The 18,463-nt window shown below is 41.3% G+C and overlaps 1 protein-coding gene, 1 long non-coding RNA gene and 1 pseudogene across 7 annotated transcripts; 2 read left to right on the plus strand and 1 right to left on the minus strand.

The window, feature by feature from the left end:
• The first annotated feature begins 469 nt into the window (after positions 1-469).
• On the plus strand, positions 470-4,785 carry LOC112285466 (uncharacterized). Of its 5 annotated transcripts, none has more exons than XM_073535684.2 (9): positions 470-926; positions 1,382-1,890; positions 2,245-2,362; positions 2,469-2,557; positions 2,756-2,802; positions 3,151-3,242; positions 3,377-3,510; positions 3,638-3,839; positions 4,033-4,785. In XM_073535684.2, exons 2-9 carry the CDS (start codon positions 1,765-1,767, stop codon positions 4,632-4,634), a joined length of 1,410 nt encoding a protein of 469 aa, XP_073391785.1. In that variant the 5' UTR covers positions 470-926; positions 1,382-1,764; the 3' UTR covers positions 4,635-4,785. The 5 variants fall into 5 exon arrangements, with proteins under 5 accessions (XP_073391785.1, XP_024382092.1, XP_073391788.1 ...); XM_024526324.3 differs by having other exon boundaries at positions 580-1,023; XM_073535687.2 differs by having other exon boundaries at positions 580-930.
• Positions 4,786-4,831: 46 nt separating this feature from the next.
• On the minus strand, positions 4,832-6,400 carry LOC149989912 (uncharacterized). The gene is made up of 3 exons (XR_016504262.1): positions 5,291-6,400; positions 5,110-5,152; positions 4,832-5,025 (listed from the first exon to the last, which is right to left on the minus strand). It is a non-coding gene; the product is annotated as an uncharacterized LOC149989912 (long non-coding RNA).
• Positions 6,401-8,144: 1,744 nt separating this feature from the next.
• LOC112284512 (endoribonuclease Dicer homolog 1-like) lies at positions 8,145-17,652 on the plus strand (annotated as a pseudogene). The gene is made up of 19 exons (XR_016501782.1): positions 8,145-8,398; positions 8,698-8,810; positions 8,999-9,209; positions 9,409-9,803; positions 9,932-10,166; positions 10,401-10,573; positions 10,931-11,053; positions 11,738-11,898; positions 12,290-12,523; positions 12,656-12,810; positions 12,970-13,151; positions 13,299-13,463; positions 13,667-13,762; positions 13,886-14,539; positions 14,590-14,925; positions 14,965-15,527; positions 15,806-15,970; positions 16,284-16,669; positions 16,867-17,652. The product of XR_016501782.1 is annotated as an endoribonuclease Dicer homolog 1-like (transcript).
• Positions 17,653-18,463: the final 811 nt, after the last annotated feature.

Consider the following 18,463-nt stretch of genomic DNA (forward strand, 5'->3'; position numbering starts at 1 on the left):
TTATTAGTGTTAGTGTGGTTAAATTATTAGTGTGGACGTGCCATAGCTTTCGCATCAAATGCATGGAAGACTCTGGAATATGGAAAAAGGGTGTACCATAAGCAGAGAATAGATATAGGGGGAGAGAGGGAGTAGGAACCCCATGTCGAGGTTGTTCAATGCTTTCTTAAAGGGAAGGGAAAAGGAAGGGAACACAGTAGAACCAAGATATTCTGGTTGGACAACCACAATCAATTTGTCGAATTGCGAAATGAGAATAAGAAATGGTGTGTGCGTGTGTGCTGGGGTCTCTCTCTCATGGTGCCTCCCATTGGACACACAAAGACCAGGAAAGCATGCCGGAGAAGCTTTCGGGGACGTAGCTACATAAAATAATGCCACGGAAGTGAGAGAGACCATTATTCTCGTCGCGGCAATCATGTGGAACGAACCCCGAAGCAGCACCGAAGTATGAGGAGGGGGAAAAAGGGGAGGAGGAGGGGAAGAATAATAATAAGTTTATATGATTTATTATTAATCTACGTTAATATAAAAGAGAGGGGGGACGAGAGAAGGGCGTGAGTGAGTGACATCGAGCTCAGTTAGTAGAACTAACTTATAGAATGTGATTCTGGTGGCCTTTTCCAAGGAATTGGGGGACCCTAAATGAAGCTTCATGGAGCCAGGGCCGCGGTTGACTCCATGAAGCTCGAGCATCGAAGTCGAGAGAGATGGAATTTATGGTGCGCTGGGGGGGTGGGGGGGTCGTTGTTGCCTTGCTTTAGAAGCTTGGAAGCGTGGCTTGGTGGAGCTCCTCCTCGCGCTGGGCAACAACATACATAGCTAGCAGCAGCAGGTTATGATCCGCTTTCACCGGCCTGGTTGCTCCGTCTGACGCGAAGCGTGCGAGAATGGTATCACGTTAGGGACGGACAGATGGATCAATGGCAAGTGTGTGTTACTTATCATGTCGATGCGGGCTGTGCTATTAACGCCATTAGAATCATGTCAATGCGGAACTTGTCATTTATAAGGCGGGATGAGGTGCCGATCGCATGCTTGACTGGTTTTGGTGACCGTCTTTTCGTGGTGGTGTCGGTTTCTGTTTTGGCTGTGGGTTGTTTTCTTGTCAACTGTTGTGCCACTTTCCCGAGCTGTGATCGTTACGGGCGGCGTTGCGGAAGATATTGTGTTTTTGGTTGCGTTTGCGTTGCGATGGAGTGTCTTGTTGATAGCAGCTTTTTGTTGATGGTGCTGCTGAATGTTGTCAGATCGTTGATGTGTGTACGAGTTGCGGGTCGGGGGAGGTCATTATTATTGGTTCCTGGTACTTTTATCTCTTCCTGGTGCTGCGATGCTTGGCTTTCTTGCATACTGACGGTCAACGTATCTTCGAGTGCAGTGGCACGATTGAAGAGCTCGTGGTTGATCACTCTCTGTGCAATGCCTTTTGCGCGTGGAGAGGGTTGTAGTTTCTAGAATGGCACTCTGGGCTTAGCGCAGTGCCAAAGGCAGTGGAGGAGGTTCCTAGAGGACACCGGAGTTGTGTAGGAGGGCTAGAGTGGGATTCATTTGGGGACATTGGAGCGACGCGGGAAAATGTATGAGAAGTTTGACACCGGCACTGATTCCGATCAAGCTTTTTTATTTCGCCTGTCGCTTTGTTCACACGAGAAGAAATATATAGCTGGCACGACGGCCGGCTCATATTCTTCACTGTTCTGCACGGTTGTGGCGGGTGAAGAAATGCATTATTAGAGAAGGGATAGTTTGGAAGTAAGGAACATGGAGCAGGAACTAGTTGCAGTGGCTGCTTCCCCTGCTAAAGTGGAGCCAGAATCGACTACAAAGGAGAAGCGGAAAGAAGTGCTACAGCTCGTCCAAAAAGATAACCCCCTTACCAAGAAAGAGGTGCGGTACTGCTAGCGGCAGTGTTTTATGCCCCTCCGTTGTCTATCTAGTTTCATGCCGTCATATAAATACACAGATTTGGTTTCTGTTATCGATTTTGTCTCTTGAATTTTTGCTCCTCTTTCGTCTCATTAAAATTTATTCTTGTTCTAATCACTGGTTCCGAAGAAGGGGGCTTGCTCTCGTTAAGTTTAAAGCATCTGGCGAAGCTTGATTTGTACGAACTGTTAATGCTAATCTGGTGGTGTGTGAGGTTTTAATCATGCTAGTAAGTTGCATAATATTTGTAAACGGGGCTTTGGCATTGTAGATGCCGGTGGATTACAACGTGTACTTTTTTATTGTTCTCTGCAGTTGGACTTTTGTGATGACGCCTGCGTAGACCGGTATTTAAAAGCTTGTGGAAACAGTGTGCGGCGGGCTGCGAGAATGCTCAAAGCTACCCTTAACTGGCGTGACAAAATCGAAATTGGTAGGTGCAGTACCAGCTCGCATGCAGACGCCATACATTCTTGCGTGTTAATGTAGTGGTATTATTCATCCTCTTCACAGAATAATTTTTAGAGTGGTGCGTGCAGGCTACATGATAGCGGACGAATTTCCAGCTGACATAGCCGCAGGATCTGCTTATGTAGCTGGTCATGACGAAGACGGTCGACCAGTCTTGGTAACCTTTTTCAACCGCTGAATGCCCCGTTGTTTTGATCTCAACAAAGATGGTCGAGTGATCCCTATCCAGAAGCTGTATCGAGCGCACGTAGAATAGAATGATCGGTGCCACTCTAAACATCTTGAAGAAATTCTTTCTGTTCACGTAAACATTAATAGTGGACCTTCAGCTAATTTATTGCCTTGACGGGTGCAGGTTATCAAGAGGAAGCCCGATCACATCTTGAATCATACTCAAAAACAGTAAGCTCTTCCACTCTACGCATGTCAAGAATTGTGGTATAATGTCAAGAGTTCGTTTCCCTTTTTTATCCTCCCTTTAGTGATAATAATCGACATGTAATATGAACTCGATTTATTCAATATTAAGTTACTTTTTTTTTCAAGTTATCCGTGGAGGTTATATATATATATATATATATATATATATATTTCACATTATTTTACTGTTTATCTTTATCATTATGGTGCTTCATCCAACAGCAACTTTGTCTACTAAGATGGATCCCTATTAGCTGAAGCCTTTCTTAGGATCTCTCGAGCAAGTATCGAGTGGCACAGTAACTGACATTCCATGCATTTTCTTAATAGATATCTTCGATATCTGATCTTCACAATGGAAGTAGCGCTGGCTGCAATGGCTCCAGGAGTTTATCAATGGGTGCTTATTTTTGATGCTCGAGGTAGAATCCTTCACATTGGTCTGATCGATGTAGAGTCAGATGAGCCGTGTACACTTGAAAGGTTACGTTGCTGTTAATGTATCATACTATTGATTTTTTTTAAATAACCCTACTGTTCTGGACATGTGCAACAGGATATTCAAAAGCTAGCGCTCCATCACCTAGTGGCATTCTCACGACTTTGAAGATACTCTCAGATCATTATCCAGAGAGGCTGGCGAAGGCTTTCATTGTAGATGCTTCATCCATGTTTTATCATATTTGGAAGGTGAGATAATCATTTTACAGACGTGTGTGAATATTTTAGTTGTAAATATTTTAATGCTTACATTGGTGGCAATAGTGCTTTTCTTGATGAGTCGTACTTAAGAGGGCTGACGCTTCATATTTAACAGGGGATGTGTACTTTTGTTGACCATCCCACGAGAGGGAAATTACATTTTGCCTACACCAAAGATTACAAAGGAACTTTAAAATCACAGCAGAGCTCCAAAGCTGTTCCTTTGTCTCCGTCTTCTGACAGTGCTCCGCGAAGATCATCAAATGCTTGTGCCGACGATTTCAAATATCTTACGTCTCCTCAGTCCACTGTACAAGGTATGTATCATTCGAATTATTGATATATACATCTTGAGTTCCTTATTCCCAATCTTATTAATGATTTTCTATTATGTCTACTTCATTTTCACAATGGGGGTATTGTTAAAATTTACTCTAGCTGCAGATGTCTCACTGCGTGTTCATGCATAATTATTTGGTGCAATTATCTGACAGTTTATCATGATTGCAGGCCGAAATGACATATCTCTACCAACAGTTTATGATGCTAGTCCGAAGAACAATTGTCAAGGGCAAACTCGTGGCAAGCTGTCAGATGGCCCTGAATTAATTCACAGTGTTCGGACAAGATCTTTCTCATTCTCCTCGATCATTACCATGTCTTACACTGCACCTGAACCACGAGATGGTGAATCCTCTAGTTTTAGGAAAGAACCAGAAGAGATAGTTGACGAACCAAAAGTTGTGGTCACGTCATCTGTTAGACCAAAACTCACCAGAGCACCCTGGGATGGCCTTGTTTCCATATTTTACTCGCAGAAGAAGGACGAACACAAGAAGCAGAATCTTTCACGGAAGGAGGAAGAACCCGTGGCATTGGACGAACCGACGAAGGATGAATTCAAAAAAGAGGAACACAGAAAAGACGACAACGTGAAAGAAGAACAGAGGAGGGATGAACAGAAAATTAGGTCCCTAGATTCTTTTCTGCCATACTTAAGTTTTGTCCAGGAACCTTACAATGAAGAATCATATAGGGCATTGATGAAGCCTCCCCTTGGTGGGCTGGCCATGATAATTTCTACTGAACTAAACAGTATGGACAGCTTCTAAGTTTCTGGTAGATCATTTCTATGTGCCCCATTCAGTAATGTTTGAGCCATTGTGGAATGGCCTAGGTAGACTTCCAACTTTTTGTATTTGTGTACATTCACAGGCAAGTCATGTCAGCTTTGCTCTACATGAAAGGAAGATTATTAAAACACTTATCTGAGCAACAAGTCAATACTATCTCAAAGTAGCTGCTGGTTTTGATGTTCTACATATTTGGGTATTAGAGAAAAGTCATGCATGACAATTCCTCCAGATTTACAACTAAACACAGATTTGATTACTAAAAAATACTCAAATCTTGGTTTTGTACCCATGATTTTGTCCCCAGATTTTGTACCCATGATGAAAGCTTCTGATCTGTGGACCACATATCTTCTCTTGAGGATAGAGTCTGTTAATGCACAATTGCAACAGTAAAGTCTTTATGATAAAACTTTGATCTACATCATGTCATATTCTAGTGTTCTGGTGTTACCTTAAATTGCCAAATATTACTCTTTTTGGGTTTCTTTGTCTCACTGCTAGATCCAAATCAGTTGTGCACTTGTCAACTGGTGTATTTGGTGGTTAGATTTGACATGAAGTTCTATTAGAATTGAAACTATTCAGACATGAATTAATAACATTTTTATTTTTATTTTTATTTTCCTCCATACCTCTGTGACATACAGTCTATGCCTTTGTGCATGTTCCATGTTGGCAATTGAAAGGCTCTGAGTTTGCACATCCTACAAAATTTGTCAGTGAGCTGCTCCCAAGATTGAATGTAGTTATTTGACATTTGTGTTGGTGGATACATGTGGATGGCAGAAAAGATCATGATGCAAACTAAGTATCTAGTTGCGGCAAAGGCATAGACTTGGAGAGAGGCAACTAAATATCAAGAGGAAGGATAAAAATAAATAAACAAGGTATATTTGTCACATTGTCAATTTGAGAATGAATTTGTGTAATTATTAATGCTTTGAGTATGCAGATAATTGAATGATAAACTAATGTTATTTGACATTGATGTATTGATTAGTTGGTTGAAGACTGATTATGTGATTCACAAGCAAAAATATTATACAAGGATTAGTAACTGGTGCAGAAAACTTGGCATAGGTTGAATTAAAATTGTCAATGGGGAAAAATATGTATGAAGGAAGATTAGGTAGGGTTGGAAGTAATAAGGGCAAGATTTTAAAATAAAGTTCTTCAAAGACTCCCTATTGAAAACATTATGATGTAGGCATTAAGAAAAAAAGAAAAAAAGATGTAAACTTTAAGTGTTTAAAATTTAAACTATGTAAAAATATACAAAATAAAACAACTCATTTTTTACATCCTTATTGCTATTTATATTCTAATTTTGTTATCAACATGCAATTCCTTAGAAATGCATTAGATATTGTTGTGGTGTATTTGATTAAAAATATGAATGTCATATGATTGGTCTCTTTGGTATTTGGACTAATTGTGGATAACAAGAATATATGTTTTAAGCAATCTCTTTCAACATAAGTGTATCCCATCCATCTGTGCCCAAAAATCAAAGTTGCAAAGCTCATCATCACAAAATAAATAAATAATTAAATTGGAGTGACAATAATGAGACCAAATAACACACAATTCATCAGTATTTGTTTTATTCGAGGGCGTGTAAGTTATTTTATTTGTTACTGGGAAAATAGTTGGCATGATTGAAAAGCACAAAGTGAATATAATAAAAATTTCTCTGTGACACAGAAGCACCACGAAAGATTTCTGTGCTCCTCAATATTGTTATCATGTCAGTTTCAGGCTCACATCTCTGAAAAATGACATTAAAAACACATAATTAGGTCCCCATGCTCTGCAGTGCCTTTTAAAGTGAGGATGGTCATAGATTTCTGTCCAGAGTACAGTAATTTGTTAAGCTTTATTTATACATGTGTGTGAATATATATATATATATATATATATACATTTATTGCTGTAACTCTCAGAATTTTTTTAAATTATAATTTCCTTTTCTGCCCCAACTTCTCTTGCCTTGAAAGAATCAAGAAATATTTGCCTGGCAATTCAAGGAATATGCGTGTTTTTAATAAATATTATTTAATATTTAATATGTTTGCTTTTAAAGTCTTATTAATGGTATGTATATGCAGACAAGTCTAACATGAATTACTTTGTTAATAAAATTATTAAAAAAAAAACTTACCTAACATTTAATTGTGGAATCAATTCTTCCACATAAATTGTTTCATTCAAAGAGTCTAGTTCTCTCCTCGTGCTCGTCAGATTCTGTTACCTTTCAGTATAAAATAAACACAAAATCGTTGACAAATGGGTCACTAATGAATATATTTAAAGCATTTTTTTTTAAAATTTTTACTTTTGTAAATTTAAATAAATTTAAATTTCAAAATCAATTTTTTTTCTGTCTTTCTTTGTTTTTTCACATCAGTACATCATATTGGGTGAAACTAAAATTAAGGAGCACACAAAAGTCTATAAAATTTTGCAAAAATGGCCAAATCAGCTTTGTTTGCAAAAATATGACGGAGGGATAAGGCCCAACTTTTAAAAAGCTCATTTAAACTTTTAAAGTAATGCAAGCTTTTGCTTTTTGAGCCCGCCCTTTTGTCACGTGCCCTTGATGCGAGAGAGCTTGATTCCAGGATTGTTTTCATCCAACATTCATCTTATATGACTATAAACTCATGGCGGGTAGTTTTTTTTTCCCGCGTCTTGAGTTGCACGGTGAGGTTGTGCGGACCCGAAGCCGTGAGGCTCCACGCTTTTAGGATCCATTGCATAAGCTGCGTTGAATCGCGCGGCGACCGATCAACAACCGACTCCCCGTCCGCCGGTCGGTCAGTCGGAAGGGCTTCGAAGGGGACGAGTTGCGTGCGTTTGGAGATTTTCGCCATGGCTGGGAGACGAGAGAAGGTGGAGAAGTGGCTCTTTTTCTAGCACTATCCCTCTCGAGGAGCGGAGGTGATTGTCAAGTAAGGAACGATTCAATTAGAGCGCCGCGAATTGATTGAATTACGAGTGGTTTGATGGAGCAAGGTGGGGAGCGGAGGGGTGAAATGCGCAAGCAAGGGGTGTACATGACGAGGCTCGTGATCGAGGGAAGAGGAGCCGGGAGAGCGACGGGAGAGTTGGCGAGGCTGGAATGAAGGGTAGAGGTGGTGGTGGTGTGAGAGGATTCGTCAGGAGGAGCAGGGAGAGGCGGTCTGTGTCGAGGTCTAGGTCAGAGAGAGGCCTAAAGAGAGGGCGGAGATGACGGGAGACAGCAGGGAGGGGAGGAAGCGAAGGTCGGCTTTCGAATATGCCTTTGATGATAGGCGCGATGAGAAGAGGGGGCGGCATTTCCATGAATTGGGAGATTATCGAGATTACCACGGTTCCATAGTGACGCGCGACAGACCTTGGATTGGCAGAGGGGATTGCGACCGGCGATCAAGGATGGAGGCTCGGGAGCGATTTGTTGCGTCGTCTCGTGATCGGGAGAGAGAGTGGGAGCGGTCGCGTGTTTGAAATGAGAAGGGCGCGAAGGTGAGACTGGAGAATGGGCTGAATGGGAAGGATGAGGGTGAGGAGAAGGCGCGGACTTATCAGCTTGAAGTGCTGGCTCAAGCGAAGGTGAAGATTACGGTTGCATTTCTAGACACAGGCGCTGGGAAGACCCTAATTGCGATTCTGTTGATGAAGCATAAGCACCAGGTGTTGCGGGAGTATGACAAGCGTATGCTCGCTCTGTTCTCGTCCCTAAAGTACCGCTCGTCTACCAGGTGCTGTGAAATCTACTACGGATTTTTTTTTATTCATTTTCTTTCGTTGTGATATTGGATATTTTAATCATAAATAACGGGGGTTTAAATTGCTGATTGTCTAGCTCGGATTTTGTGAAGCATAATACATTTGGGATTTCTGTATTGCTGTGTTCAAAGGCTCGAATCTTTTATCGTCTCTGATTTCGTTGCTCTCTCTAGCCAATTTGGTCATACTGTATGTTGTTGGTGTGCGGCCGTCGATCCACCATTATTGATTTATTTAATTATTTATATTACTATATTTGTAAATCTCGCAGCAAGCAGATGTGATTCGCAACGGCACAAAGTTTAGTGTTGGTCACTACTGCGGAGAGATGGGTCAAGATTTTGGGACGCCCGAGGGTGGCAGCGAGAATTTGATACCAAAGATGTACATATTCTAGCCCTATCCTGCTTTTTAATACTTTAAAAAATAAGTTCACGGTTTTGAAACTATTGTGTTCTCGTTTGCACTTGTATGCACAGTTGTGTTCGATAACGAATTTGTTACCTTTGGTTTAAATGTGTTATTAATTTCTGCTAATTCATGGACCTTATGCAACCTTTGCTTCGCTGCAGGTTTTTGTAATGACCGCACAGATTCTTTTGAACATCCTTAGGCATAGCATTGTAAAAATGGAAGCCATTCATCTACTTATTCTCGATGAGTGCCACCATGCCGTGAAGAAACATCCCTATTCTTTGGTGATGTCTGAATTCTATCTTATTACACCTAAAGATAAGCGACCGTGTGTCTTTGGGATGATAGCATCGCCTGTGAACCTCAAAGGTATGTAAACATGTGGACACTTTGATTGCTACGTGGGTGGTTGCAGCCGTACATTACGCTTGACATAATATTTGACATCCGGACAGTATGGATCAAGTAGACTTGATCTTCTTTAGACTTTTGCTGAGCTTGTATATAGGATTTTCTTTTTACCAAGATACATGCATATTCTATCCTTGATTGTATTTTTGCTGGACAGGGGTATCAAACCAGGAAGATTGTGCAATAAAGATTCGAAATTTAGAAAGCAAGTTGGATTCGATAGTGTGTACAATCAGGGATCGGAAAGAGCTCGAAAAGCACGTGCCTTTGCCGTCAGAGACAATGATTCTGTACGATAAGCCGGCCTTGCTTTTCTCGTTGCGGAAAGAGAGAAAACAGATGGAGGCCACTGTAGAAAAGGCTGCTAATGCAAGTGTCAGACGCAGCAAATGGAAATGCATGGGCGCTCGGGATGCGGGTGCTAAAGAGGAACTGCAACTTGTGTAGAGTGTCGCGGAGAGAACGGAAAGCGATGGCGCAGCTAGTCTTTCTCAAAAGCTTAGAGCCATTACCTATGCACTTGATGAATTAGGTCAATGGTGTGCTTACAAGGTCTGTTGAAGTTCTGCTAAGATTGCAAAACGTATGAAGTGCGATAACAGACCACTTTTGTGAGGTGTTATTGTCAAGCTTTGATTTTGGTACGGTGCGTAATGCTATAGTTGTCGTCATTGCCACAGGTTTCGCTGGGATATCTGACAAGTCTTCATAATGATGAAAGGGTTAATCATCAGTTAGACGTGAAGTTTCAAAAGTTGTACTTGAAGAAGGTTTGTACTCTTCTGCGATGCAGTCTACGTGAAGGTGCTGCAGGCAGTAGAGACCCTGCTGAACATGTAGGATGTGCCGATTTTGAGGATGACAAAATACAAGAACCTACGGATGTGGGAGAAGGAGAGCTTCCCGATTCTCATGGTGAATGCTTTGTCTTTGTCATACCTGAGAGTAACCTTTATTACTGCCATATTTTAGAATGACCATATCATCCTTTGGATTTCTTCTAACTTATCTTCTTGAACTTGTCATTCTACCACATGAAAAAGGGCAGGAATTATTCTTGCCAATTATGGGTACTTGGATATAGTGTACGTAGGGACTACTAGTTAAACGCTCACTTTTTTTGGCGGCTATGTGGTTTTGTGAATGCAGCGGTATCAGTGGGTGAACATTTGGATGAGATTCTTGGGGCCGCTGTAGCAGATGGAAAAGTGACTCCGAAGGTGCAGTCTTTAATTAAGGTTTTAATAGGTTATCAGCATACGGATGATTTCCGAGCTATTATATTTGTGGAGCGAGTAATCGCAGCACAGGTGCTGCCCAAGGTACCGTGAACCTTGCATTCTAATCAGACTGTCCATGTAACTTCTTCAAGGTTTACTTATGCCCGTCATCAGAGCATTTTCAAGAAGCTGTCTGCGTCCTGTAGCTTTTCTTAGTCTTTTACTTGGAGAGTTTTGCATGGAATGCTTTACTTGGCAGAATGTGGGAAGGTCTTATCGACATCAGTGCCTTCAACCATTTTCAAGAATGATGACATATTTTAGAGATTAATCGTGTAAATTCCAATGGTGATTATGACTCGGAAGTTTTACGGTGGTACTTCCCGTTCCATTTAATTTGACTGTAAAGAGGTCATTAAAGAGGAAGAAATGAGTCTGGTTGGGTGTTACGCTTTGCAGGTCTTTGCAGAGTTGCCTTCATTGAAGTTTGTGAAATGTGCCAGTCTGATAGGGCACAACAATAACTAAGACATGCGGACACGGCAGATGCAGGAGACTATTTCCAAGTTTCGAGATGGACGGGTGTGCTATAACCCTGCTCCACCATGGCTTTACTGCGTGAATTGCTTTGTTGAGTTGTCAACTCAGGACCTCTTGGATCACTAGGTAGTCCTTGATTACAAAGGCCTTAATTCTCTACAGCTGCTGAGTTAAGGCCCCTGTGATCAGCGATGACCTAGGTGCCCAATTGGGTACGTCGTCTCTTTGGGAGGTTCCCCTTCGGACAATCCCAAGTTTCTGGGTATCCAGGTTTGCCCTTCATCGTGTGGCTAGTGTTGAATTTACAAACACTTTTGGGTACTACACTGAGCATACGTGCTTATCATTATCATAACGTTTTTTTCTCGCTGCAATGGTTTGCAATTTGACTAAGTTCATTGGCTTTAGTTTTTCGGCAGTTAGTTAGCCGAGACTAACATGTAGCGGAAAGTAACCAATTATGATGCACACCTATCATCTTTAACTGGCTTACTCTCCTTTAAAGGGGGAAGGTCTTCATAATTGTTTTTGCATGCAGTTCCGATTTAGTGTTTTCGACTTTCATTAAGTCATTTACACTTATTTAGGGCTGAGTGATTCTAGTATCCTACTAACTGGCATCTGACTTCCTTCTGATGGTCTTGGACCTAGAATACAATACGCAGCTGTCGTCTGCAGTTTTCTTGGCGTTCGTTGTTTTGCCTAAGGTAAAAATGGATGGGATAGGTGACGTTGCTGGTGGCTACAAGCGTGGCCGAGGAGGGATTAGATATTCGCCAATGTAATGTGGTCATCCGTTTTGATCTTGCTAAAACCGTGTTAGCCTACATCCAGTCTCGTGGTCGTGCTCGGAAGCCTGGTTCAGATTATATTTTAATGCTTGAGAGGTATTTCAAAAGTTTCTCAACATTGGCTCAAATGCTTCTTTTCTTCAGGTTGAAACGATGTCAACGTGCATCTAGTACATGATTATGTCCGCATAGATCTTTTGTGTCGGACTTGTGGCCCCAAAATGTTCAGGTTTTTTTTGTAGAGAGTGGTTGCGAGCTTCGAACAAGAATTGGAATGCAGTAAACTGAATTCTTTACAACTAGTTTATTATGATATGTAGATCTCTATACATGGTTTTTGTTGTAGGGTGGTTACGTGCATGTCGACTTCGGTTTCCCGTTTGCGATGTAACTTGTCGAGCCAAGTGCTTTGAAAGTTACATCGTCTAAGGATGTTAGTACTGTATTTTTTTTAATATTATTGGTTCGTGTGGCAATATTCCAACAGAGGAAATCTGCAACATGAGGCGTTTTTTCGGAATGCAAAAAATAGTGAGGAGACTTTACGGAAGGAGGCTATTGAAAGAACTGATCTGGGTGAAAAACGGGAGAATGCGATTCTGGCCTCCATTGACATTGGGGAAGGGGAGATTTACCAGGTGCCAGCCACTGGGGCAGTCGTGAGCATGAACTCAGCTGTAGGTCTTATTCACTTCTACTGCTCTCAGCTTCCCAGTGACAGGTATACTTTTTTGTCTTGATTCAAGTTGTAATTATCAAGATTGCTTGTCCGTGTCCTGCCTTTTCTGTTAAAAAAGAACTAATTTTCGATCAATGCTCTAAGGTGCTGGAGGTTTCTGCAACGATCTTGTAGGTATTCTCTCTTGCGTCCTGAGTTCATTATGAACAAAATTGAGGATCAAAGAGGTGCTATAAGATACTCGTGCAGACTGCAGTTGCCTTGCAATGCTCCGTTTGAAGCTGTGGAAGGCCCAGAATGTAATTCTATGCGAGGAGCGCAGCAGGTGGGTTTTTTCCACTTATTTGTTCTCAAGTTTTTTGGTGGATTTGGCCAGGTCGAACACTCATTCTTGTGCAAGCAGTTACGAGTGTGGTTTATTTTCATGGTATAAAGTATTCGTATGATCTTTTAAGTTTCGATGTAATGAACTGTCGACGTGGGTACAGTCTGTGTGCTTGAAGGCTTGCAAAAAATGCACGAAATGGGGGCATTCACGGACATGCTATTATCTAATAAAGGAAGTAGGGAAGAAGCTGCTAAGTTGGAGGGTAGTGAAGAGGGAGAGTCTCTTCCTGGCACATCCCGTCATCGAGAATATTATCCAGAGGGGATTGCAGATATTCTGAAGGTAAAGCAGATTTTTCTTTGGAATTTTCTATTGTACCGGACAGTGTTCTTGCTTCACTCAGAATGTTGGGGTTTTGCAGTCTTCATCAGTGCGTGAAATGTGCACACGTTTGTACTGTATAATATGATACTTTGCAAACTTTTGCAGGGCGATCGGATAGTGGCTGAGAAAGATTCGGATACAAAGGAAGGCAGCAAGGTGCTCGTATTCATGTAAACGGTGAAGTGTGAAAATGTTGGCTTCTCGAGAGACAGCCTTTTGACCGAGACATCAGACTTTACCTTACTTGTCGGCCAACAGCTTCATGACGAGGTTAATTGTTGCTTTTCAGAATTTCACTAGATTTCTTTACCGAACCCGACTTTACTGATCACGATGAGCTGGAAAAAGAGGGATTTGGATGCAATTCGAAGGTTTAGAAAGCGGCATTGTTGCTCTAATTCCCAGGTATTTGTTCGCTGCTTTTGATAAATATGGATCGGTCGTCCTTTATTGCTGCACTATTCTCAATGCAGGTGTTAACCATGACAATAAATCTTTTTGTCGCACGAACGATGACTACTAGAGCGTCTCTAAAGTTTTTTGGTGATTTGAACTTGAGCTTGCAAGAGGTAATACAGCTCTCGTTTAATCGTTATTCTTCTTGCATTTTGCTGACAAGATATGTATGTGTATAATCTTGGATGGAACTTTCTTATTGTATTTAGAACTTTGGTTGCCGGTTGTATTCGCAGTTGACTGAGCTCAAGAGTTTTCATGTGAGGCTTATGAGCATTGTTTTAGACGTAAATGTCGAGCCGGCAACAACTCGTTGGGATCCCGCCAAGGCGTATCTCTTTGCTCCAGTTCTGCATAAGGATGCCTCCGATCCTAAAGACTTGGTGGACTGGGTCGTTATGAGAAGGACGATCGAGACTGATTCATGGAGTAATCCCCTCCAGCGCGCATCACCTGATGTGAACTTGGGGACTGACGAACGTGCTCTTGGTGGGGATCGTAGAGAGTACGGGTTTGGAAAACTGCGATGTAGTCTGGCCTTTGGGCAAGGAGCGCATCCAACGTATGGTGCTCGTGGCGCTAAAGCTCAATTTGATGTTGTGAAAGCCACAGGTCTACTTCCTACCTCAGACATGGTGGAGGAGACAACTGTGCAGGAAGTACCTCCCGAGGGTAAGCTGTTGATAGTGGATGGTTTTGTTGAAGTTGAAGTATTGGTGGGAAGGATTGTTACTGCGGTGCATTCTGGGAAGAGGCTTTATGTGGATTCGGTGCGCTTTGACATGACAGCCGACAGCTCTTTTCCTCAAAAGGATGGATACCTTGGTCCACTGGAATACACATCGTATGCGGATTATTACTAACAAAAGTGAGGTCCACAGCTGCCGAGTTTGAGTTCATCGCCGTAATTTTGAGCTTAATCAAAATGAAATTGTGTTAGGTGTTGGCGTTGACGGCTGCGTCTTGTCAAGAGACATTCAGCTATGAGCGTGCAGAGCTTTTAAGCGACGCGTACCTCGAATGGGTTGTTAGTCATCGATTGTTCCTGAAGTTCCCTAGTAAACATGAGGGGCAGCTTACACGTATGAGACAGAAAATTGTCAGCAATTCCGTTCTGTATCAACATGCCCTAGAGAAAGGTCTTCAGAGTTACATTCAGGCCGACCGCTTTGCACCGTCCCGGTGGGCCGCACCGGGAGTGCCTCCTGCATTCGATGAGGACTTGAGAGATGGCGATGATTCGGATAAGGAGTCGAAACCTGAAGTTGAAAGAGAAGTAGTGGAGATTGTCGGTTAGGAAGGTGAAATTGTTAAGGAACTAAATACAGAAAGTGAAAATATGGAAGACGGTGAAATTGAAGGTGATTCCGGTTCCTATCGAGTGCTTTCGAGTAAAACCTTGGCAGACGTGGTAGAGGTATTCATAGGAATGTATTATGTGGAGGGGGGGGGGGGAGGCTGCTACTCACTTCATGAACTGGGTAGGCATTCCTGTGGAGTTTGATGACGTGGAGACAGACTTAGCCACAGGTGGCTGCCAAGTTCCTGAAACCGTTATGCGGAGCATAGACTTTTCATCATTACAAAAAAACGTTGGCCATGAATTTCGTGAACGAAGTTTATTGGTAGAGGCCATCACGCACGCGTCTCGACCATCGTTGGGAGTTCCTTGCTACCAAAGGCTGGAGTTTGTGGGGGGATGCCGTGTTGGACCATCTGATTACACGTTATCTATTCTTTAAATATACTAATTTGCCCCCAGGTAGGTTGACCGATTTGCGAGCTGCTGCAGTGAATAACGAAAATTTCGCACGTGTTGCTGTGAAGCACTCGTATCATCTTCATTTGCGGCATGGTTCAACCGCTTTAGAAACTCAGGTATTGTATACTAGTTTGTAACAGATCGGTCTAACTTCTCGGTACTGAGAGCTTCCATTCGCCTCTCTTATGTGAAATGAACAATGTTTGTTTTGTTAGCCGTTTTGTGTCATGGATACTAGTAGTACCATTGCAGCATCTTACGGCTGTCTATCTGATTGCTGTCGCCTCCTTTTATATGAAGTAAAGTTGGTGGCATCATTTAGTTTTGGACTTCAAATTATGCTTCAGTGTGGTTGAGATATTGTTGATACTAATGACATGCGTCTTTTTACCAGATTCGCAATTTCGTGAATGATATACACTCGGAGTTAGACAAGCCTGGAGTGAACTCTTTTGGACTAGGGGATTTTAAGGCCCCTTAAGTGCTGGGTGATATTTTCGAATCCATTGCAGGCGCTCTATTCCTGGACACTCGTCTTGACACACACCAAGTGTGGAAGGTACGCGTAAGCTATAGTTGCTCTTTTCTCTGCTCGAATCAAAATTATCTGTTCACAAGTAGATGTCTTAGATGTTGATCCCAATTATGTGTGGGATGGCGGGCTTTGATATTTAAGATTGGAAGAATTGCGGGTTGTCATGCACCAGTGGGGTAGTACTATTTCGCATACTCTTGTACTTGTGGGAACTGAGTTCTGCTTTTTCGTCTCTCAAGATGCATCAATTGAAAGTATTTGATTTTCATGTGCACCGAAGAGTCATAAGATAGCTCAACGTAGGCTTGATTTCTTCACTACTGCACGCTGTCCACAGGTTTTTGAGCCTTTGTTGCAGCCCATGGTGTCCCCAGAGACATTGCCGATCCATCCAGTACGAGGGTTGCAGGAGCGTTGTCAACAAGAAGCTGAAGGTCTGGAGTACAAAGTGTCTCGTGCAGAGAGCGTTGCGACCGTGGAGGTGTATGTAGACGGTGTACAGATAGGTTCTACGCAAAGTGCTCAGAAGAAAATGGCCCAAAAATTAGGTGCTCGTAATGCGTTGGTCAAATTGAAGGATAAGGAGGTGATCAAAGTGAAAGCTGAGGCAGAGAATGGTGACTTGAACGCTGGAAAATCGAGCAAGAACGGTCACACTAACTTCACTCGCAAAACAATTAATGACCTTTGTCTTAAGAGACAGTGGCCGATGCCACAGTACAAGTGAGCTTACATTAATCTTCGCTTGTTTGTTCCATTCTTCTGCAGTTCTTTTAGATATGTGTCTAACCCTCAAGCTGGTAGTCTTGCCTTGCATTGTTTGCGTTTTTGTTGTTTTCTCCTGTGTTTATACCTTATCTTTGAATGTTGGAGAACAAGCTATTGATTTCTTGACAATCTACATTTCGGAGTGTCAACAGATGCGTTCTGGAGAGCGGACCAGCGCATGCTAAGAAGTTTACGTTCTCTGTACGGGTTCTGACCACCACTGATGGATGGACCGAAGAATGTGTTGGGGAGCCTATGGCGAGTGTGAAGAAAGCTAAGGACTCTGCAGCTCTTGTACTTTTGGCTGCTTTGAGACGATCATATCCTTTGCGTAATAATATTATAGACTGCTAAAATGACCCAAATTGATCAGAAAACATACAGAACTACATACCGGCCTGTGGGTGCTTCAGGTTCAACATATCCGTGCCCCGTCAACATAAATTTGTGAATGCACAAATCACAAGGTTTGGATAGCACTAGCCAGCGCCAGTTCGTTCAAGGAGCTGCAGGCCAGCTCAGCCCTCGTTTTATACCTTTCATGATATGTTTTGTCTTTTTGGATCAAATTGTGAGAGACAGAGCACAGGTCAGTATACCGTTCAAAGAAAGTAGTGAGTTTTTGTACCGTAAGACAGCTGCGTCTCTCCCTCTTAATTTTGCCTTTCATTTTTCAGTTTTCAGAGATGCTGAAGTGTGCAGGATGTTGGATTGTTTCCTCTGCTCAGTATGATTTCCAATTCCGTGTCCTCTCTAGAATTCCTTCCCGTTTCACCTCGGACACAGGGACGAATTTCATTTTGTCCAGAGATGCAATTTCTTTACTGTTGAGAGAAATTAAACAAGTGGGTTTGCTCACCGAAGAACCTGCAGCATAAACATTCCTTGATTGTGTTGAGAATGATGTCGAAGCAATACAAGGGACCTACTTATACCAATCTATTTATTGAGAACATATAGCTAATGGAATTGATTTATTGATGTAAGATGATGGATCATTGATGTGGTCACGTGATGATAATATCAATACTTTGCTTCAGCACGTGACTACTTGCATTGATTTATTCTTTTTTACTATTCACATCATAAAATTTGAATAGTACTTTTGATTGTTCTTGTTGGTTTTTTATTTTATTTTAATTTATTTTTGTCTTCTAGAATTTTTTTCCAAGGATATGATTGTATCCAAATGGCTCCTCATCAAAATAATTCATTATCTAGAACTTGTGATATTAGCTTTGGAAAAAAACAATAAATTTGAATTTATTTCAATAAATTTGTTACTATGAGAATATACATATGTGGTAGTAATATCAAGAGTAAATTAAGAATATTATAAACATAGTAAAGAATATTTGGAAGTTGTATGTTTATTGTTGTTTTTTAATTATTTATTATTGTATACTATTTCTTATTATTTAAAAAATAACATAATTGTTTTTGATATAAATTTAAAAATGATTGTTATGGGATTTAAATACTCTAAATACTTAATTAGGATATTAATAGGATTTTAAAAATATACATTAAAAATATATATATTTATATATATTTATACATCTTTGAGTTATAAAAAATAAATTGGTACAATTTTATTGATTATTACACCAAATAAGAATTTGATATTTTTTAATATATATTTATTAAGGAAAGTGTTGTTGTATTGTAATATACCTATTGGATAAAAAAAGAAAAAGAAAAAAGATCATATTATAAATGAATTCTATTGAAAATATAGTAGCAAAGGTT

Source organism: Physcomitrium patens, chromosome 1 (assembly GCF_059467195.1).
Source record: "Physcomitrium patens ecotype Gransden chromosome 1, ASM5946719v1, whole genome shotgun sequence".
Taxonomy (NCBI): Eukaryota; Viridiplantae; Streptophyta; class Bryopsida; order Funariales; family Funariaceae; genus Physcomitrium; species Physcomitrium patens.